General features: G+C 44.5%; 6 protein-coding genes across 6 annotated transcripts; 4 read left to right on the top strand and 2 right to left on the bottom strand.

The window, feature by feature from the left end:
* Positions 1 to 1,121: 1,121 nt before the first annotated feature.
* Positions 1,122 to 4,057, top strand: AOL_s00140g10 (uncharacterized protein; the record flags this gene model as incomplete). The annotated part of the gene is made up of 4 exons (XM_011127251.1): positions 1,122 to 1,134; positions 1,215 to 3,045; positions 3,112 to 3,365; positions 3,492 to 4,057. 4 exons carry the CDS (start codon positions 1,122 to 1,124, stop codon positions 4,055 to 4,057), a joined length of 2,664 nt encoding a protein of 887 aa, XP_011125553.1.
* A 4,353-nt stretch (positions 4,058 to 8,410) lies between these two features.
* On the top strand, positions 8,411 to 10,550 carry AOL_s00140g9 (uncharacterized protein; the record flags this gene model as incomplete). The annotated part of the gene is made up of 4 exons (XM_011127250.1): positions 8,411 to 8,418; positions 8,545 to 8,689; positions 8,747 to 9,497; positions 9,577 to 10,550. The coding sequence occupies 4 exons, from the start codon at positions 8,411 to 8,413 to the stop codon at positions 10,548 to 10,550; spliced, it is 1,878 nt and encodes a 625-aa protein (XP_011125552.1).
* Positions 10,551 to 11,449: 899 nt separating this feature from the next.
* AOL_s00140g8 (uncharacterized protein) lies at positions 11,450 to 11,902 on the bottom strand (the record flags this gene model as incomplete). The annotated part of the gene is made up of 3 exons (XM_011127249.1): positions 11,450 to 11,489; positions 11,560 to 11,630; positions 11,735 to 11,902. 3 exons carry the CDS (start codon positions 11,900 to 11,902, stop codon positions 11,450 to 11,452), a joined length of 279 nt encoding a protein of 92 aa, XP_011125551.1.
* Positions 11,903 to 14,684: 2,782 nt separating this feature from the next.
* Positions 14,685 to 17,974, top strand: AOL_s00140g7 (uncharacterized protein; the record flags this gene model as incomplete). The annotated part of the gene is made up of 7 exons (XM_011127248.1): positions 14,685 to 14,884; positions 14,991 to 15,052; positions 15,122 to 15,138; positions 15,277 to 15,390; positions 15,494 to 15,839; positions 17,359 to 17,581; positions 17,653 to 17,974. 7 exons carry the CDS (start codon positions 14,685 to 14,687, stop codon positions 17,972 to 17,974), a joined length of 1,284 nt encoding a protein of 427 aa, XP_011125550.1.
* Positions 17,975 to 19,021: 1,047 nt separating this feature from the next.
* On the bottom strand, positions 19,022 to 21,288 carry AOL_s00140g6 (uncharacterized protein; the record flags this gene model as incomplete). The annotated part of the gene is made up of 2 exons (XM_011127247.1): positions 19,022 to 20,994; positions 21,066 to 21,288. 2 exons carry the CDS (start codon positions 21,286 to 21,288, stop codon positions 19,022 to 19,024), a joined length of 2,196 nt encoding a protein of 731 aa, XP_011125549.1.
* Positions 21,289 to 22,316: 1,028 nt separating this feature from the next.
* Positions 22,317 to 22,634, top strand: AOL_s00140g5 (uncharacterized protein; the record flags this gene model as incomplete). Its single annotated transcript, XM_011127246.1, has 1 exon — positions 22,317 to 22,634. One exon carries the CDS (start codon positions 22,317 to 22,319, stop codon positions 22,632 to 22,634), a length of 318 nt encoding a protein of 105 aa, XP_011125548.1.
* Between the last annotated feature and the right edge of the window lie 25 nt (positions 22,635 to 22,659).

The following is a 22,659-nucleotide window of genomic DNA, read 5'->3' as shown; positions in this document are numbered from 1 at the left end:
CAGCGCTGGAATCCTGCAGCAATCTTCATGGTAATCTTAAAAATTATGAAGGGGTTTGGCAAGAAAAAAAAGAAAAGAAGAAAAAGAATTACCGTCGCCAAAGCATATTATGATCCGTTAGGTTTCACGCATTAATCTCGAGGTGGACGAGTCGAGTCTTAAGTGGAGGCCAGTCGGGCCCTCAACTACAGTACCATATACAGGTCATAAAGCTAGTGTACGCTGTTGATATTTGTTGGTCGAAAACAGAGGGATATAGATGGCTTTATACCTTTATCCTAGCTTCGATAGTGGTAACAAGAATGCCCAACTGTTGCAGGTTTAGTCACACTTGTATACTTTTGACATATCCTATTTACTAGCCCACCCTATTACTAGAATATGTGCAATCGAATGCCTACATTACGCCATTGGCCTACCGCTGCCAGGGCTAATTATATAAGTACCGCGAGGACGGGCTGACGCGTTTTCTTTAGGACATTGTATGTATGTACATAGATAGCCAATTAAAAACGAAACAACACATTTTCGATTTAAGGTGTTGAAAAAGGTTGGAACGCGCGGTTGGAAAAGTTCTATGAGATTCAAATAGCAAGTCAGCGAGATGTTTTGGGGGGTATATACAGGTATATCTATAGATAGAAATATGAGCTTGTGTTATACATATAGTTCATATCCCGAAAACTCAAATGTGCCCGCAAGCTAGGTGGCCAACGTATGTACTTACACGTGGATACATTTACATGCATATACATTTACTGGAAACGACACATGACCTGGATTTAGGTATGCCCAGAAGGCTGCTTAATTTGATCTCACGCGCTTGGCTTGGCCTGGTATGTAATGGTGAATGATCCTTCCCACTTCCTAACTAGAACCCGAACGCTACATCATGAATCAACCATCGTTTTTCATGACATCTGCCTTGCTTCTTATTCTTAACATCAACCGACCGAATTGAAAATAAGCCAGCTTTTCAGATAGCGTCGACTATCTCCACCGGTACAACCTAGAGCAGGAAGAAAGTTGATATACCTCTGGCTCCTACTCACCAGCTACTTAAGTAGCTAGTAGGTAGTTGTGTAGGCTACGCATATCATTCGGTTACTTTTGCTACCATAATGTCATCTCACAGTAAGCCCCTTTAAAGTTTGTCAAGAGCCCACAAGGCGCCCCGCCAACTAATTATTAATTGTAACACTGTTTCTCCTTAGCCTTTGAAGATGTCGCTGCCATAAAAGTGGAACCAGCTGATGACTTACACCCTGTACAACCAACCGTGCTTCGAAATATACACGACGAGCCTTCGGGTTATGCTCCGTCAAGTACTTCAGGATTCAAAGACTATCCTATATTCGACAACAGCTCTAGATTTACTGCGTGCACTAGCCCTGCCCCGACTGAGATCGCGGAGTACGCCACAACCGGCCAAAAATGCATTTTCCACTGGCTCCCCTGTTCATTTCAAGCCGATCACTTCGACGATTGGCTAGAACACACCGAAAGTCATATTATGCGCGCGGAATGGGGAAATCAGTCGAACTTGGTGCTAGCTGGCATGCCAAACTTATGGAACTGTGGCTTTGGTTGTGGTTTTCAAATTGAAGAAAACCACGACCCAAAATCAATTTGGGAGGATAAACTTCGCCACATATACCAACACCTACTAGACAAAAGGCCGGTAGAAGATTTAAAGGAGGATTCGGCCTGGATGGAGTACTATCACCCACATGTTGGCATACGGAAGCAAACCTCGCCTGTTAAAGACCGAGATGTCGAAAAGGAAACGACCCCGTTGATTTCGAACGAGCGCCTGATTCTCTCTAGAAGCATCGTGCGCGTGCGTAGGAGTCTCCCCTGCAGAGATTATTCTATGCTCGATTGCAACGATGTTTTCTTGAATCGAAGGATCCTTGATGATCACATGCTACATGTACACGGAATCAAAGCATATCGTTGTCTTAAACATGGCTGTTCTTATCAGACTGCAAGATACGATAACCTGCGTTCTCATGTGAAGTGGCGCCATGGGCCCGGGGTTGACACCACAACCAAACGTTCCGAAAGCGCGGAGCCAACTGAGTTAGCTGAACATAAACGACCACGTCACCATATCTATACGAAGCCTATACCAAGGTTCAGCGACACAGAAACCACTGAGAATCGCAAAGGGAAAGTTGACAATGAAAGGACACTTCTCCATCCACCGTCCAAGTTTAGAGGCCTCCTACCAGCGCTAGCGGATACATTATCTGCGCTACAAGTCGACGGATCTGCGAAAAAAGAAATACAATCACCTAGGGATGAATTTGAACTTACCGTTACTAACAATACAAGCTTCAGAGTCGATAATATTTTGGATGCAGCTGAGTCTGGAAGAGAAAATAAAGCTCAAAAGCATGTGGGGAGAAGTCCTCCACTGGAGATCCTAGGTCCGAGCCCGTTCAATACAAGCGAACCACCAGGAGAAGCAGGTGCGAACCAAAAAAGCTCTACAATAGTCCCAGATCACATAAGAGCCACTAGCCATAGGGCGGCTAAGGAAACGGCAATCGACACTCTTGGAAATCAGCTTCTCCGTGAGACTGCTGCTCGGGTGAGGGCGTACGCACTACAAACCGTAGCAGAGCTACTTCGGCAGCAGTTTGCGGAGTGCTCGCTGCGTTTTACGAACCCAAATGCCACTGCGGATACTGGAGAAAGCTCATCCAGTGGAGAGCTTGTGTCATCTACAGAGTCGGGCAGCCGAACATCCTTGCCAACAGCTGAGCTTAATCAGGGGCGATCAATTTGGAACAAAAGAAAAGCCCCGAGCCGGCAAGAGGGTGAAGGTGCAGACGATGACGATGAAGATGATGAGGACAACAGAAAGAAAAGGCCTCGTATGAGCAAATCCAGCTTATGCACCCCATGCGTTCGACGATACGCTTGCATATATTTTGCCAATGCCATGGATTCCAAGGATAGTCACTTCCTAAACGTTGACCTTACACGATGGCAAACAGAATGTTATCGGTCAGGCTTTGAGACCGTAGCGAGAGTTAAGTAGGATGCCTAGTCTTCTCTCTCGTCCCAAGCGAGCAATGACTCAAATGTTGTCTATATTTATAGGAGCCATCTCTACAGTCACCATCAATGGGGATGTAAAAAGTGCTATCGGAATTTTCCAACTGCCGAAGCACATTATGATCATAGTCACGGTGACTGCCAAGAATCAACAGAGACAGCACCAGTCTTTCTATCTCGTGAGCAAATCAGTCAGCTCAAATCCAAGAAGCCTGTTCCTGGAGTCAACACAGAAGAGAAAAAGTGGCGGTCCATTTTCAGACTTGTGTTCCCGGATCAGGAGAGTATTCCTTCGCCATGTAAGTCTACTAGAATTTTGTGACTGGCTGAATTTAGCTGTTCTATTGGTTGACCTTGAACTTCCCGCTATAGATTGGGAAGCAATATCTTTGAATTGCAAGAGACAACATATTGATCCTTCCCAGTTATTAAACCTTCTGAAGAAGCAATTCGAGACGGCGCTCCTGACAATCAGGAGCTACTCAAGCCTTTTGACCAAGCCCTTCTTGGGATTAAAATCGTTTGGGGCAATGTGGTGGACGCTATCATGGAGAATTATCCAATCTCTGAGAACCCGAACGATATGGATATGGCGTCCTGGAAGGCTGTCTTCGAGGACATTGTGGAGAATACCGCGCGAAGTAACACGCGGAACGACGAAAGTGATCCTACACCCTCTCTTGTCAACTCAACGAATACTGCGAGCGAAAGTATCAGTGAGGTAGCTTATGAATTTTTCCAAGGAACCGCCTCTCCGACTATTCTGGAGTCTACAATCCCAAACCCCTTGTCGGACCCCCTATTCGGACTTGATAAGGCGCAGTTCAATGAACTTCCAGCTTGGGCAGAACCGTGGAAATTTAACCCCTTTACAGGAGAGCCTTTGGGAGGCAATTCTGCGTACCTGGGTGAAACGCCCATTGAATGGTTAAGCCAGGAGCTTTCACAATTTACAAATAATGAAAATTCGGACAGAACGGAGGCGGAATAGCTATAATACTCTATTCAGAAACTCGATTTCGTAAAGGTTATGATTGGATTTAAGAAGTCAACAAAGGTCAAATCAGCCCTTTACATTGTTGTACCACTTGACTTTTGTCCGTGTTCCCCAAAAAAGCCTAAGGCACCAAACTTTAAGGCCAAACTAAGTACTCAGCTAGACGAAGGCGGGGACTGAAGTACGATAACCCAGATTAAAAATACAAAAATAGGTAGTCGACGGAAACAAACAATTCAAGGAGGGCTGCCCTCCAAATCGCGATCAATAGTTTCCAAAATTTTTGGGATACTTTCCCGATCTGGTGCTTGAGGGAATGTGAGCCGTTCCAAAACTGCGGGCTCGGAATGCAAGTAGGCCAATAGTTGTGAGTCGCGACCGAGAATTCGGTTCCGTTTATGATCCTCCCTAAAAGCGGATTAGACTTGAAAGTAACGTGATACTAAGTCGTGAAGCACTAGATATAGTATCTTACCTCGATTCATCATTCCCTTTCTGAAGAGTGTTACTCTGGGAGCTTGTGCTGGAGGGTTCTGCTTGTGTAGAAAAGTTTAGTTAGAAAATTTCATGAAGTCTATGCGACTAATACTCAACCATGTGGCCGCGTAGCCAGAGAATTGTCTATCAATCGTGTATAGGACGGGCGGGTTTTATAGTACCATTGGATTGCGCGTTTGTAGAAGCCACAGGAGCCATTCTGCCTGATTTCCTTCAATTTGAAAATAGGAGATACGTTGTATGGTAGTATTGATAGTGAAGTGAGGATAATAACTAAACGTGGAACTTAAAGCTGAAGAAATTTGTGAAAGTTTGGTGATAGCGGAGATATTCTGAAGGGCGGTAAGTGCGAATAGTTCAGAGGTTACGGTTCCGTTCGTAGATGAAATGATAGTCTCGGTCCCAGGGCACCGTTCAGGCCTCAAGTGTATGAAATGATATCTTGATGCAGGTAGTTAAGTTTTATTTCCATTTGGACATACATACATCCATATTTATACATTTTCAACATCGTTGATGATAACTGTATTAACTTATAGATATTGCTCCGACCACGTTGAGATTATAGATGGACAATTAGAGAAACACAGATGTTGAAAATGCACGTGTGCACGTGTGCCAAACATAACCTGCACAATTCAGATTCAATGAATCCCTAAAATTAAGAAACTCGATTTCGCGGATCGCGAAGATGTGCGAAAGTCCAAATCGGATTTATAATATTTATGCAAGGCGGGATATGAGCGAAGGGGATTGTGAACGAGAGTGGTCGCGTGTGTGCGAACACCTAACTACCAAGGCCAGAGCGAAGCACTGGTTTGGGATTTTAGAAATCGCAGACCTGTGCGATTCCCTACTTTGCAAAATGCCCGAATGAGCAAAGCTCATTGTGCATGGATGATGTGTTGCACAAATGTCTGGTACGATGTTGGCGCAACACACAAGCCTGGATCTTGTGTTGCATTTTGGTATTCCTGTTTTTGGGACAGTCTCGTCTGAGCTAAGCTGGTTTAGTGTCGAGACTGCAGTCTCGTTTGGTCTTGTTGGCTTCGTTTCGCTGCGAGACTGAGTTAAGGGACCCTGGTCCTCATGCCAAACTGATGCTGTATTTAGCCTTAACGGACTGTTTCTGCAATACTCCAGCTATAAATCAATAAAATCTCGCACCTCTACCTCTGAGCCCGATAGCCAGTGCTGAGAACATAAGTCAATCTCAGGATAAGCCAGTGTGCCGATTTCAAAAAAAATTTCGTTCTGTAGGTTTCGAGGATCAAAAACACGTTGACAACATATAACCAATATAGATATCTAATATTTTGATGCAATGCTTCGAGAGACTTCGCACCACCAGTGTTCCTCACCCATGTATATTCGATGAGTTGAATTGAATGCTCCTCAGGCTGATAAATAGTCGAGCGCTCTTTCCTGTCCCGGTAGGTTATCTGTCACACTTGTATGAGTTTAGGCTGGGTATTATAATTTAAGCGCACAAGGCTGGCTTGTACTGCTTCGCTTAGACCCAGAAATCGCAGATATCGGTATGTGTGGGGTTGCCTCGCCACTTTCTGGTATTGTCCGATGGGCTTAGGTCAATCAATCGGAGCCAATTCTGCATCTAGTTTCTCGCAATAGATATTCCTATTCTACTATAATTATTGGTCTGGCGATGTGACCTTCCAGCCTCAGGTTTGGTATATGTAGAACTTTCACATACATGCATTGTGGCGCAGTATATTCCCTCCTGACACTCTATTGATTGATCGGGAATAATGTAGGATCATCACCGTTTAAATCGATCGAGAGGCAAAAATAGGCTCGGCAGTGGTGCCTATATTTTGTTAATCTATCCGTACCCAATCTGGGCTACTTATGACTATTCAAAATATGTATATATCTTTGCCTGGTCAGAATTGGTTGATGGGCTCTAGTCTCGATGATAGCTGATATAATGAAGCTATAATGTTTAGCTTCTCTAGAATTCTATTCTTTTACTCTCATCCTAAGGACTTATTTCTAAATACACGCATCTTTAGCCCAAAACTAGGCTTTACTTGGTTCTCTCGTATTCTTCATTTACAAAGCAAATCTAAAGCATGTTCTGTCCAGTTCAATTTCGCCTAGGGTCAAAGTGATACCCATGCTATTTCTCTAGAACCACAGCACTGTCCTTATAAGTGTTCCGTTCTCCTACTGAAGTATAAAGCCCTACTATAACGTCTTGTACAAGCTTGTGAATGCGGCAACCCTCGACAAGTGGGCCTGATAGTTGTACTTCCATCCCATCTTTACTTTATATTCATGATTGGAAATACGTCTTGGAGTTAAGAAGGCGCTAACATTTTCCCCTTCGCCGTTGTCATTCAGGGTATGAGCGAGATTATTTTTGATGATTTCCACTTTCAACAAGCTATTGCCAGCCAATGAAACCGTAGCTTAACCAGAGTACTGTACAGCCATTTGAACTATGACGTCATGTTTAAACCTTGGTATCGTGGGCCCGCGGAGTACTACGAGATGCACCGCATCATTATTCAAACAGGTATATTAATCAAAGGTGGTCGTAGGCGCGCGCGCATGAGCCAAGTTATGGGAAGGGGTGGTGATCAGTTTGGCGATGGATTAGGAATCTGCAAACATTTGACCGATGCCTATTCTGTGATCAGTTGTGGGTCAACTGGATGCGCTAGCTTTCTGACTTTCCCGCAGGTTCGGAGGGTCCTTATCTGCCAACTCTAGTCGATGCTCCGTTGTTAACATGTTATAGTGTAAATCGTAATAGTGTATGTGGATCGCGACTAGTGTAGCCAGCCCGAGCCCAAAATTTTGAGCGGTTACTAGTCTTAAGGCTGGGATGTTTTGAGCTTGAACTAGACTACGGCTGTGCCATGATTTATCATAGCACCGTCAGGCCCGCGGGTCCGCTTTTGTTCTATTCTTCAGTAGTTGAATTCATGAAGTCAGCTCCTGAGATATTATGGTATCGTACACGACGTATAAGCTGGAAGATCTATCCCAACGAATGAAATGTATGTTGAACGCCTTACATGCTCCTGCAATAATATTTTCTTGTTTTAATTTTGCCCCGGGCCCATGTGTGTGTGCTGTCGCAAACAAGTGGCAAACCTGTGGTATCGCGAGGTATCGCCCTCGAAAGTTACCCGGAGAGATTCTAATCACTAGTCAATGCGAATGTAGAAACACGATGCGAGCCGTGGCTTAAATACCCAATCGACGTCTATAGATTGTTAATGCACTGCGCGATGTAGTGAGAGCTGAAACGGGAGATAGCCATATACAACGGTTACTTGCTGATCATACGAGATCCATTAAGAGATAGGGTAAAATTGCCAGTGATGCAGTTTAAGGTGGACCCACAGAGCGATATAAAATGCGCAGTGGCGCAAGCTAGATTGTCGATCTTGAGACGGCCTCATGACCGTATTCATATACTCTCCGTTTTCCTGTGAACTCTATTTTTCTCCTCGAGACGAAGGACTTTTAAAGATTCCACTGGTCCCGGGTTGGTTTAAGCTACGTTGAGCCAAGATTTAGCGAACCAGGCAATCCCAGCAAAAGCACAGACCGGAAATAGGAAGTCCGACCGAAATGGGGCTACTGTATCTGGTTAGATTGTGTCACAAAAGCAAAATTCAACACAATGAAGAGCTAGGAGTAACACATCCAGATAATCTGTCAATCAGTTGTTGCATGTTGTCGATGGATGTGATTATAAAAGCTACAACTTTAGGAGGTGAGCGTGGGGTAGAAGTTCGAAAATTATGATATCTTTTAAACAAATTACCAGAAAACCAGCTTACTTAGTTACTAGCACTATAACTCTTCTACAATATGCCTATGTAAGTTGCTAGACAATCCCTTGGGCTGGGGCGTATGGCAACGGGGCAACATTACCCTCGCTGTCTTTACTACATGAAATGTAATATCAAAAGTTGGTTATATTCTAATATCGATCTCTCTACCAGGTTAAACGATCCCTCACGAAAGTACAAACCTTTCAAGCCTCTACGTTTACCAGGACGCCAATGGCCTGATCAGACGATCACCAAAGCTCCTAGATGGCTAAATACGGATCTCAGGGATGGGAACCAGTCATTGGCTAACCCTCTGGTAAGATAGTTGTTCAACTTTATCAACTATGGCCTCTCTAGCTAAACCATAGAATAGGACGGAGAGCAGAAACTACGTTTCTTCAATTTGCTAGTCGAGATCGGATACAAGGAAATCGAGATCTCGTTTCCTGCCGCGTCACAGATCGATTTCGACTTCACACGACATCTAATTGAAACTCCGAACTTGGTTCCAGAAGACGTTGTCCTCCAAGTGATCTCACCATGCCGCAAGGATCTCATCAAGCGGACTGCCGAGGCCTTATATGGTGCGAAGAAAGTTATTTTCCATCTATACCTAGCAACTAGCGAATGCTTTCGGCGAATAGTTTTCAACAATATGACGGAGGACGAAACTCTGAACCTTGCGGTCGAGTGTACAAAGTTAGTCCGAAGTTTGACAAAGGATTCTCCAGATCCTGCCGTCAGAGCAACTGAATGGCAGTATCAATTCACCCCAGAGACTTTCTCTGATACTTCACTTGAGTACTCCATCAAGCTCTGTAATGCGGTTAGAGAAGCATGGGAGCCTACAACACACCCAATCATTTTTAATTTACCGGCGACTGTGGAACTCTCGACACCAAATGTCTATGCCGATCAGATTGAGTATTTTTGCAAAAACATTTCAGAAAGAGAGAAAGTCTGCGTTTCGCTTCATCCTCATAATGATCGTGGCTGCGCGGTAGCTGCATCAGAGTTAGCGCAAATGGCTGGAGCAGACCGTGTGGAAGGATGTTTATTTGGCAACGGGGAGCGAACTGGAAACGTCGACCTTGTTACTCTAGCTCTGAACCTTTACACCCAAGGTAAATCTCGGCCTCAGGTTTTGCAGTTAGTTATTATTAAGAGTATATCGAACGGCTGGCTAACATTCATCTCAATTAGGAATCTCTCCTGGTGTCGATTTTTCGGATATTAGCAAAGTCATCAGCACAGTAGAAGACCTAACCAAGATACCCGTTCATCCAAGGCAGCCGTATGGTGGCCAGTTCGCAGTCTGCGCCTTCTCTGGTAGCCACCAAGACGCTATTAAAAAGGGTTTCCAGTCTCGCAAGGACTTGACGGACGACGATCCCTGGGTGATGCCATATCTCCCTTTCGATTCCCAGGATATTGGCCGGAATTACGAGGCAGTAATCCGGGTCAATAGTCAAAGCGGTAAGGGAGGAGTAGCATGGATAATTCTCCAAAACCTTCACCTAGATATCCCAAAGCCACTGCAGCAAGCCTTCTCCAAAATTGTTCAAAAGCACACCGAGACGGTAAACCGAGAGCTCCAGCCGGCAGAGATCGTGAAGCTGTTTGAAGAGGCTTACCTTCCAAAGGCCAATTCTCCAATCAGATTAGTAGACTACTGTATCAGGACAGACAGAGCGACCTCCAATGATAATTTTCCTATAACAAACGAGGCTGCTGAGCAGCAGAGCGGCCTCCATTTTGAGGGAACTATTGCCCTGAACGGGGTGGAGAAACCTATCAAAGGAGAGGGGAACGGCACGATCTCAAGTCTAGTAAACTGCCTTAACGGGCTTGGGGTTGACCTTACCGTTAACTACTTTAAGGAGCAAGCTGTCGGCTCGGAGGGTGTCAACAATACGAAGGCTGCGGCGTACATCGAATGCTCACTTTCAGCCAAAAACGGTGGTAAACGGGAGCTAGTTTGGGGTGTGGGTCTTCACGAAGATATGGTGCAAGCTGGTCTGATGGCATTGCTTAGTGCTGCTAGCTCCGCCCATGAAAACCGGCTAGAAGATGCCACCCAACTAAAGTCGGCCACTCACCCACACCTAAAAACTTCGGCAATCAAAGTTCCAAGCACCATGGTCACAGTTACAGAGCTGTGTAGTGATGTAGACTAGTGAACATGGGCCTCCCAGGGACATGTAGGAACTATGCTATCTCATAGAGAGATTTATAGATATCAACTTGGGAGTCTGTCAAGTTTGTAGGATGTTGATGGGAGATCGATTATCGGGAATCTGGGTAAATGGGTTGGGTGGCCAATTTCTTTGTTTCATACGCTAGTTTAGTGAATACTTGTTACTCGAACGCATAGATTGGAACCCCATAGCATCAAGGCAGCCTTTTGACAAATTTTTACAAATCAACTCGTTCCTGTTCTACGATAAATTAAATCCTTAAATTGAATAATCCGAGGCTGTACGTAGCAATGTTCAGAGACCGTCCATATCGGGTTAGCCACTTTTAAGATCTTGCACTTATTCCCGACGCCACAGTCCGTCTAGTCGTTTCCCGGCGTTCGTACAGTCCATCCACTGGGACACTTGCGGTTCTGGAACACTCCTATATCATGCAGGAAGGTACATTAGGCATACTATATCCTTCGTATGCAGATCCGGATGGGTTCTCTTGCTTATACGACCCGGATGTTTTAACCCTATCAGATACTGGCTAAACCTTTCGCTGTCGTCGACAGTACCACATATGGTGATATTACTTTTTTAAAATGTTCGAACGTTAGGTGTTTCCATTTCCCTGTCACCGAGGCTACATACATATGCTACATGCACGTCTGCTCCGCTCATACTCTATGCATGCAAAAGATACCCGATACCAGGTACAATGATTCACTACGAATTTATCTTCTAATCTGATAAACACCGCTTGGGATAACGCAGCCTGAGACAAACACTTCTAAAAAATCACTATTAAGGCAGAATTACTCAATTTATGTTCTAGTTTTTGTAGAATACACGTGCCGCCAGAGCCTTCGCCTCGAAGATATTTACATAGTCGGTTAGTGTCCACGGTAAGATGCAAGGATGGTATCGTCCCAACTATATTACCGTATTAGTTGATGTTAATACTTTAAAATGAAAATGGTTCGATTTTAAGTAGAGAACTTACTTGAGATACTTTCCGCTGAGTGATTTTTCCATGTTGAGTGAAAGATTTCCGAGGACGGTTCCAACGTCACTCTGTAGTAAAGGCCAAAAAATCAGGAACCATTTCTCAAATTCAAGTTTTGCAAGACGTGGGAAGCCGCTCGGGTTCGCGAATGGGCAATCGAGAAACCACTTACCGGTTTTACTATTTGGCCACTTTCTTTCAGATTTATAAAAATGGACTGTTCTTGGTGTGGCATTACATCTCCGTGAACATCCCTCAACGCCTTTTGCATATCTGTATCCACGATTCCTGGTGCGATGGCGATGGATGATATTGCAGGTTCCTCATGAGCCAGTGTCATATTGAGATGGTTCAATGCGGCTTTACTTGAGCCATATGCCCCCCAACCCGTCTTCCCAAGAATTCAGACCATCAGTACTGGTCTTCTGGAAAGAAGATGACACAACACAAAGGCAACCTGTGCGTACTTAGGGTGAGGAGACTTACAAATGGCAATCCGACTGCTCCCGAGCTTACCATCACCACCCTCCCATTGGATTTTCGTAGCTCGGGAAGAGCATTCCTGATCAAGTCCACATTGGAAAAAAAATTTACCTGAAATGTGGTCGCCCAGCCTTCCAAATCCGCATCCTCGATTTTAGCGATGGGATCCAATGTCCCATGATTAAGTATTAGTGAATCTACTCGTCCCCACCGAGAAGTCGCACGGTCTATAATAGTCTCTCCAGCTTTGGGTTTCGCCCCCGAGGAAGGTGAGAAGTCCACAGAAACAGCTTCGAGGTTTTTATGAGATTTCGCCAGAGATTCAAGTGATTGAATATTGCGAGAGACAGCAAGAATGTTGGGGGGGTTTGGTAGTCCGAGAAGATGCACTAATATAGCGTGTCCAATGCCTTCAGTTTTCGACAATATGGATGCTAATATTAGTTTCATGTACTTGATAAAAAATGTTCTAGGTCTGCAGAAGAAGCAAGGGCCCGTGTATATCTACGATATATCCATACCTCGCCCTGCGCCAGTTAATATAACAGTGGGTACGTTAGTCATTTCAATATATCCTGAACCGGGGGTCACAGATAACATATATAAATTGTAGTACTCTGCGTTACCGAAAATGTTTCTCTGCATAAGCATGCTACGAGTGAGGTGCAGCTACAACCTGTTTTATATCTTCAGAAATGCGTTTTGCAAAAGCCCGATATCGCGATCGGTATATTCGATCGGATGTCAGAATAGAGTATTTCTACCCAGATAACCAGAGCGAATCCGGTATGAAGTTGCTGTGTTTTGTTGGCGCTGGTATCATGTTGATTTTCGGACTATTCAAAATAGCTCCGGCTGATTTCGTAAACCAGCCTCTTCGAAGTTCTAGCTAGTGCGTCTTATTTCGATCGGTTATAGTTACTTAAGTATGCTTTGATAAAAAACAAAAAACAAAGTTGCAGTGCAGTTAAAGCATAGGTGTGCATGCATACACATGCAGGACATATGCACAAAGTAACAAGTTTGTAGGTTTTCGAGGCATAATCCTTACCAGATTAAGGCTTGAATTGCCTTACCAAGGCAACCCCCAACTTCAGTCCCAATCTAGGATTTTACCGCAGTTCGCGTTTAATGAACATGGGCCTATCTTTCCCGTACATTGGAAGTTATTTGAAGACGGAGCGGGAGAGCTTGTCTCCACAATCCCCACAACACTAATATTGAGGATGTAGTAGCACAAATCTTATGAATGCAATGGAAACCATCGCTATCCTTCTTTTAGGAAGAACAGCCTTCAGAGCGAAGCTATACGTCATAGCTTGCGGGATTTATTGAATCGGTCTAACGTAGCTCATCGACCAGCTGGGACTCGCCAAAGAACTCGGCCGCCGCAATGACCCCCACCGGCTGTGAGAAGCTTCGGTTTTTCTCAGTCATCGGTTGCACTTACGACGGTAAACGGAGTTAGGGTGTTGGTACCTAAATAAGCTCCTTAAAACAAAGGTGTGGATCCGACGAATGGGACGAAACACTCCAATAAATACCGGAAGCTCACAATCAACAGCGTAGAACTTTAATTTAGTGGAAAACATCCACGTAGCTAGTATGTCTTCAAATCTAGATCGTCTAGATATAAAGCGATCGATTGTAATTGTGGAATAAATGATTGGCGCACCGGACTATCCTGTTGCCACAACTTCGACCGTCTAATTTTCCTTGAGCCTTTACATAATCTCAAGGATCTAAACTGCAACTCAAGGCTAATGATTCCTATTCCCATTATTTGCAACAAAAACTAGCTCAGGCCACTATTCCTGCTTGGAAGAATATTGAACGGTGGCGTTCATTTTTATTCGTGGTTCTATTCTACCATCATGTCACAAAAAGCCACGTCCGATTTAGTTATATATGCGAATGGCAGCGCTGTCGGTAAATGCAGCCAAGACATGATAGGCTCGAACAAGACTTTGGCAATCTCTATTATTCTTGGTGAAGCTAGCGGCCCTACATTCGGAGGTCGACTTATCAGCAAAACTGCGGGGTAATATTTTAGTCAAGCTTCTTTTGTGGCGCCATTTCTTGGAACGGCGCTAGCCTCTTCATATGCGTTCTTAAGAAATGAAACTCCGTTCTCGCTCCAATACCCATCTAGCGAGTCAATTTCAATCCCAAGGAAAACCCGACCTACTATATAGAGTAGCTTTCGTAAGATCACGCCCGATGCAAATGGCCGATTATCGCGGGGCGGCACTTTTAACTAGATGGAACCACTTTCCGCATTGCTTTGATCTTAGGCAAAGTAGATAAACCTACAAATAAATTCCCCTCAAGCTCAACGGCGTCGAACAGAAGGTTCTCTTGTCGATTGAAACAAACCGCCTTGAGCTAATTCAAAGTGAACTGTAAGATATCAGTTTTGAGGAACGCTGCCTAGTACTATGTCAGAATACCCTCGTGTTCAATCTTAGATTGCTTATATATCCGAGCCGCGTACTGCTGCTAGTCTCCCTATTGGTTTTATCAAAGAAGCTGGATATTGGATTTTTCTTTTGCCGCATCAGCATAACACCGGATTATCGATATCACTACTAAGTATTCATATCAAATTTGGAACTCCACTATACTCAATCGAATCAAAAATGAGTGCTATGGGGAGGTCCATACTTCGACGTCGAGAAATTCAGTGTGGCATAGGACGTCTCTGTGTTCTAAACTCAGTTGCTGCTCCGGTACCTCACAGGTCCCTGGGTAGCCCTGAGGCCCCGCGTTCAAGATATGGAAGCACGCTCGCACTCGCGGAATCTAACGAAATCCAATCATTGCAAGATTCTAATGATGTGTAAGGATCTGAGAGAACTCGAGCCCCACAAACTTTTTTGTTTGCCAGATATCATCGGTATTCAGTACTATCTATACGTTTAAACTTTTCTGACACTACGCATTAGCATAACCGGAACGATTGGGAACAAAACTCTCAAAGTAGCGAAGAGGAACCACCAAGAAAGCAGTAAGCAAGAATTTTAATACAATTTTGGCGTCTAGGTTTCTCGATATAACTGACGTGACTAAGATATAGCCACATGTACAAAAAAGGTCAGATCTGATCCCTAGAGAATCTTGCTCTATGGTACCATGGTCGGAATGCTCTGCATTAATACATCCCACGACTTATCGATTAACCTAGGTACCTAGGTATTGAGTTTCAGGGATGCTGACTTATTTAAATTCTAGGATGAGGTGGAGCATCCACCGGATCGCACTTTTGAAGAGATGGTGGTACTATTCCGTGAAATTGAAGCCTCTTTCCCAAAAAACCTCGGGGAGGATAGATGGTACCTTGTTCTTGTAAGCATCCCCACCCTATTTTCTGTTTGAACGCAGTGCGGTTAGACGACTGAAACTCGCTGGATTGCACTAAACGCGAAACTAACGCCCGCGTAAATTCAAGATAGCAACCCTAACATATGCGTCTGACCCTGCCCATGTTGCCGACCTTTATTCCTACTTAATATCTCAGCCTAAGTATTCAACGAGCGAATCAAGAAAAGCACTGATGAGACGAATCCGTGAAGCCCTAGTGAAGCTTGTCTGCCTTATTGGTGTATGTAAACCAATCACTGCTATATTTAGAATTGACGACGTTGAAAAGGATGAAGATCGAGATTATACCTTTAGCAGGGACGGATGGCAAGCGGATGAGAAAAATTTAGAGCGAGGAAAGGAGTTCTTGGGTAAAATCTATAGGCATAATATGCCACGAAACGATGAGAAATTTATCGCCCATAAAGATTTCGGTACGTATTGATCCACACAGGATGTTCGCCCGGTGAATTTGGTATCTAGAAGATATCCGATATATGATATACAGCAGAACTGACGGTACATATATTTCCATTCGGAACAGCCTGGATCACTTATAATATAACCTACGGTCTATACCTCTCTGATCACACTATATTAGACCCTTTTGATACAGAAGTGGTGGCGTTGTGTGGTATTTTGATACAAAATCTCGAGAGCGTGACTGCGTTCCATTTGAGAGGAGCGAGAAGACTTGGTATGACACCGGAAGATGTGGAAGGGCTACATGCATGCGTAAGTTATTTGTTAAACCCCCTTATAATAGTTTGATCAATCGACCTCAGGGTTTGGGTGTGAGCTGACACTGCCGTCGACTACCTTATAGTGCGAAAAGATCGCTAGATTTTGTCGTGTCCGAGTTGACAAAGTGCCTCGAGTCGCAGATATTGAACACGAAGTAGCATGGGAATAGGATGCTCAGAGTATGTCCAAGAATAAGGAAGAAACTCAGGTTATTGTACAGAGATTGCCGCACGAAGTACATTCCCTACTTGGGTCGTCTAAACTAGGTCCTGTTCAAGAGTTCCATGCATCGTTGGGTAATTGTGCTATCCAATTCTCTTAATTTTGTGTTGTAGGGAATCGGATTGATGCAGCTTAAACTTTCATCCACCATAACGAAGCCACACACTGTGTTTATGTAACTATTGCACTGTAATTAAAAATAATATTTGGGAGAATCAATTGAAGAATTTGAAGGGCCGAAATATCGAGTCTCGCAAGGCACAATGATACTTCAACGACCGGTTTACTCGTCGCGTCGTCCCAAGCCCGAGATCATTACAACCGACTTTCCGTTGGATCATAGCCGTTTACTTTGACAATCGTGACGGACACCGATAGGGCAGATTCTACGTATTAATCATATCGATAGAAAACGTATATTTAGATATTTTATTTACGTAACTAGACTTCAGCATCTTCGGATCCATGCACATGAGCTCATATGAGGTGCGGGTTTGGTTACACAGCCCATGCAACAAAGCTGTGCATTTGCAGACCAAAACGCAACACTGCCTCAAGAAATATATTCTCTTGGCGCTTTAAGGCTGAACAACGTGGTGTTCCCCTGATATCCTGGTATTATATAATGCCCCGGGCTCCAGCATCTTGAGTCGGGTCAGAAGCCAGAATATTTCACAGTACCTCGCACACCTATATCAACGGAAGAATAGATAAAAAAACTTTACAAAAGCAGCGCAAATTATACCAAAAAAACAACGAATGCAAAATAGTCATCCCCAAACACTTACTGTGTCGAATGGTCTGGATCCACTGCTTCAAGAAGGAAGGGGAGCTGGAGGCGGCGGCGGAGGTAGCGGTGCGGGAAGGGTTCGACATCGATCCCGAACTTGTGCATACATAACTGAAACCATAACCAATTGTATGACCTTATCCTAAGCGAACGAATTCCCAGTGTCCAAACCTAACTAACCGGTTACCAATTTTTAGCGGCAAATCCACTATACACTCAATCCTATGGTGTCAAATGCCCGCACAATGCGGCCTGCGCTTATTCTGCCTCCTATGTCGGATGCGTTGGTACATCAACATCGTCGGGGACCACCTCGGTGACGCCGACGACGAGACCGGTGCCTACAACTTGTATCGCTTTTGAGGATGTGGCAGCTTCCCTTTTAACCAGAACTGATATCTCACCTCAGACTCTTCTTTGGTAGGCTAGCTCCCTTCTAGAATTTTGATCGCGGATCTTGTTACGTACGTATGTAACTAATTGGATTTTAGCACGGGACCTTACGTGCTCTGTCAAACCTTTACCCTAGTGCAAAGTGAGAATACTTTTACTGGGTTTACCTGCCGTGCTTCCACAGTACCTAGTGCCACTGCTACCGGGGGTTCTTGGGGAACGTACCCCCCTACCAGTATTCCGACACCCATCGATCAGCTTTATCACATTGCCAAAGCTCCATATACCGAGACGGCAAGTTCGACCTCTACGGGGCCGGCAGTGACTTCTCCGTCCTCAGCATTTCAGGTCCACCCAGGAATGGACATATTATCTATTCCAGTCCTCTTGTTCTTCTTCCTCTTGTTCAAAGCCCTTTGAATGCATTTATAAAGCGGATTATAGACCTTACTTCCGCTACTGATTTTTATCAATCTACAACTCTGTCATCCTAGTGGAGTTATATAATAACTACTAAAGATATTTCTTTGTATATAGAAATGGATTGTAATAATTGGCAGATTTGGATCGTATCACGATATATGTTTCTGCGCATCTTAATGCACTTGTATGTACTGTTCCGAAATTCTAGAGAGCTAGGAGTCCCGAAAGAAAGTACATTTTCCACCACCCCGCTGGAACTACCCCCCCATGTTTTGGAGCATTGATCGTTACGGCACCTTACTCCTAGCTCATCTTCCGGTTCTTGTTTGATCGTAGATCTATAGACTTAGACGTATGCTCGTTTTCCTTATTGGCGTTGTACTATAGGCTATCCCGAAGACATCAACCAGGTTTGCGACAAGAGCATCAGGTGCGCCCACTTCATTTAGACTTGAAGGCTTCGCCTTCAACAAGTATGCTGGGGTTAACAAAGCATGCTCCACGGTGATATCTTCGAAACCACTCCGGAAAGTTTTAAATTCTTTGATATAGACAAAAATTGTATATTATTGACCCGGTCATGGAATTTGTATTGAGTATCGTCAACTTCTCGAAGATGACCATAAAAGGCTCGCACGGTGATCATAGCGCCAAACAACCTCTATCCCTTGTCTTAACCGGATGCCATAGATTCCGACATATGGATTCTTCCTTCGACCTAGACTCATCAGCTAAATCTCTATTCTTAAAAACTAAGTAGTACGACAGAAAGATGTGTCAATTGACTAGCCTTTTGATGGCGTTTCGGCGTCTGGCGATCGATGAGTTTTCCTATTTGAGCAGCCCTCATAGCATACATCTCATAGATCTAAATTCGAAATCGCGGATTGATTAAAACTGATAGACAATGTAAGAATAATAAAAGATGGTCATTAAAACTAAGTTGATAAATAAACAAGATTACAAGAAGCATCGCTTTCGATCTAAATAACATTTTTCGATACATGCATGTCCATAAATTCATATCAAGATCCCTCCAAAAGCTTAAATAGTAACTTCACTTCCATCAAACGCAAACATTTCTAAAGCCATACCCTTGATCAATATCATTCCTGACTCAATTTGCCCTGTGGGTGTTTGTTTAACAAAGTTGGGTCCAGCTTGCTTCTTGATGTCCTTGGCTGGCGCTTTTGTAGGTTGCAGTGTTGCCATTCTTTGCTCATTGGCAAGGTCAAGAATAGGAGCTGCAATACAAAATCCTGCTATTTCAGTGCCACCATCGACCATCTTGAAGCTGACCTTCGCTTCGCTCACCGAAAGCCCGGCAGCTACTGAGACTTCATAGAAAGTGCCGATAGATGCCTTAACACCAGCGGTCTTTCCTTCCGGCTTTTCCGTCTTGTCGATCCTGTCGCCTACCAGACCCGTTGCGGAAAGCCCAAATTTGGCCGGGCATTCACCGTTATCTAGGCTTCCAATTTTGAGGGTACCTTTGAACCCTCCCTTAAAATCCGCCCATGCCCCCAAAGTGGACCCTTTACCCCATGCTAAGCCAGCTCCGAGTCTTGCCATTCCGAAAACGCTCGCTTCGGCCTGCATGTTCAATTCGTCAAGGTCGAAAAAAGGCTTGAAGTTGGCGCCACCTTCAAATCCAGTCAATCGGCTTTCTGAAGGAGTTGTGGGACGCAATTCCATGGTTCCGTCGGGGATCGTGTAGTTTAATCCTGTAGTAAAGGCTCCAGCGACCTTGAGCTTACCTTCAAGGCCTCCGCCCACCATAACTACTGGTCCAACCGACACAGCTCCGATAGTAAAGGGTGTGATACCAGGGACGGGGAACAGGGCTACCATATCATCTTCCTCGGTCGCATCGAGGTCAACTGCAACCTTGTGTTTAATGGGAAGGCTACCAGTGACTCCTTTGGTTTCGACCCAGAATATGGGGTTGAGGAGCGAGCCACCGTTCATAAACCATTCAGCCCTGATGACCAATCTGCCTTTAGTCTGGCAGCCATTGCACTCGCTACTAAATTCCACAGGCCCGGTTGTAATGGGAGGATAGAGGGTTTTCTTTGCGTCTTCTTCTGTGGTTGCGAAGTCAAACGTCATAGGTTCACCCATGAGCAAGAGAATAATCGCTTCTTGGAAATTTACAACCTTTTCGACAATAGTAACGACAGCTTTGGCACCATTAGCAGCATCAGAAATATCCTTCATGATATCTTCAGCGACACCAACGATAACACCAGAAGCTAACTGAAAGTTATGAGCAAAGGCCTGTCCGACTTCCCCAGGGATCTTAGTGACGCCGTCAATGAAGGTATCTTCGGCGACAGCAAGTTCGGCAGGAATTTGTTTCATTCCATTCGTGAATGTCACTCCGGCATCGAAAAGTGCACCAGGAATTCTTTCCACGCCCTTGGCACCTTTGACAAGATCAGAAGGGAACTTTTCGAAGCTGTCAAGCGTATTGTCTTTGGCAGCACGAAGCGAGGATCCAAGACGTTCAAAAAAGCCGGGCCCGGGTTTTTGGACTCCACCACAGAAGACACCTAACATCTTCCATAAGTAGAAACAGTAGGCCTCCTCACGACGCATGATCCGTGCAGGAGAGGAAGTATCGGATGCTGAAGTTCGTCGAACATGTGGGCTAGTGCCGATTGACATCTTATGGTTCGGCGTGACCTCCTCCCAATCAACATTTTGGGTGGTGAAAGTCGTAGTCAAGTTTTTGGCATCGTTATCAACTTGAACGACTTTGTAGGGATGCCTCATGGCGTCGGGTCCACAACCGTCATGGTTCGCAATCAAGTAAAAGTAGTCGGTATCAGCGCCGTTGATCCAACCCCATTCCTTTTCCGCGCGGCCAATGGCTGCTTCGCTCCGGAATTTCAACGTTATAGTAGGTTCCTTACAGACGATGCTTTCGGTAAATGTGTCGAGTTCCTCGAGGGCAAGGAGGCGATGTTTCTGGTCCGGCTTTTGAATATCCATGTCAAAGACAACTTTACTATCCCCTACAGCCAAGACATTAGTTAGGTTTATTCTTCTTCGTCTTTGAGAAACAATTAATAGAAAAGAAACTTACGGTTATTGTGAGCCCAAAGGAGTTTCACCTCATCTTGAAGATTAAATCTGGACCAGTCTTCGTCCCTCTTTCGCAAGTGTGGATATAATTCCTCCGTGCGAATAGGTGGGACGTTGATAGGATCTTTTAGAGCATGTGAAGGGACTTCACCGAAAAATGCAAGCACTTGGGCACCACCCAGGCCTAAACACAATGCAACTGACGGAAAACTTGGTGGCCGCATGGCTTCTAAGTCTGTTGATTAATATTAGGGAAGTTATCACAATCAATGTGATATGAGAATAAGATAAACGGTATATAAGGAAATAAAGCAATAAGAAAAAGAATAAGAGAAGAGAAAATAGGAATTGCGATCAACGCGTCTCTGCCTGCAGAGTTGAGAATGTAAAGCTGGTTGATTGATAGTTTGTGACATTATTGAAGTACCGGCTACCCATTTATATATCAGGGCATCGATCGTATCTAGTACAAAGCTACAGGAACCACACTGTGAAGAAAATATCGTCAGCAAGCCTCTGAAAGAACGCTAGTATCCGCCACTGATGCAAGCATGGCTTGATGCGTTTCGAAACTCATGGTAAAGCTCTAATGCCAATCCCACCCCAAAGCCCAGAATTCAGTATGATTGAAAGACAACTCGAAACATGGGTCCAAATGTGGTAGTACATCATCCCAATAATGGTTTAGTACTTTTTCGCCGCCAATGTAGCACAGCCGAAGCTTAGCCATTCCACCCGTTTTGGCACGGGTTGGCCTGACTATCTGCATTGCTACACAATGTTGGCGGAGAGTTTTGTTTGATGTCGCCGAAAACAGGTTAAGTCGAAAATCTCAGTCTCCAGAATATTTTTTTCTTCGGTACGGAGTACGCTGACATCACAAAGACCCTGCCAAGAAAATAGGACGAGGCACCTTGATACGAAACAAGTTGTAACGTTCGCATGATATTTTGAGCTCAGGGGAAGACTCAATTATTGTTGTCTTAAAACCATCGAAGTCTTCATCACTTAGCTCGTCATACGCCTATATAAACATCAATACGGCCCCGCCTTCAGGCTTGACCAAAATCTTTACGATCCGTCCCAACCGACTCAGTTACACGTTGAAAAAACCATTCATTAATTAATATTAATTGCAACTCTTTTCTCCTCCACCGCATTCCTTCGTTCCCAAGGCTGGCCTTGTGATCTGAACTCGAAATCTTACTTAAAATAAAATCGCATTCAACCAATCTACCCTCAAAACATCACCATGAAGGCACAAACTTTCCTTGTCGCAACTCTTTTATTCTTCACAACCTCGTTGGCTGCCCCGCAATCTTACGCAGATTTAGCAGGGGGGCGCAGGGGGGCTCATCTTGTTCAAAGAGCTGAAGGCGATCTTCCACCAGGAGCTTTCAAAACAATCATGATCAAGCAGCTCACTGCTGCCATAAAGGATCCAAAAGTTCTTTCCACGTTAGAAGCAGTCCCAGCAGATGTTTTTGACAAATTGTATGGATTAGAGGGGACACAACTGGCTACGGCGGTAAAGTCCCTTCTTTCTGGGCAGACCCCACAAGGAATTTAGACTATCGCATCATGTTTGTGATAAA

This window comes from Orbilia oligospora (assembly GCF_000225545.1).
Source record: "Orbilia oligospora ATCC 24927 unplaced genomic scaffold scaffold00140, whole genome shotgun sequence".
Lineage (NCBI taxonomy): Eukaryota > Fungi > Ascomycota > Orbiliomycetes > Orbiliales > Orbiliaceae > Orbilia > Orbilia oligospora.
This window is presented reverse-complemented; position numbering and strand designations above follow the sequence as displayed.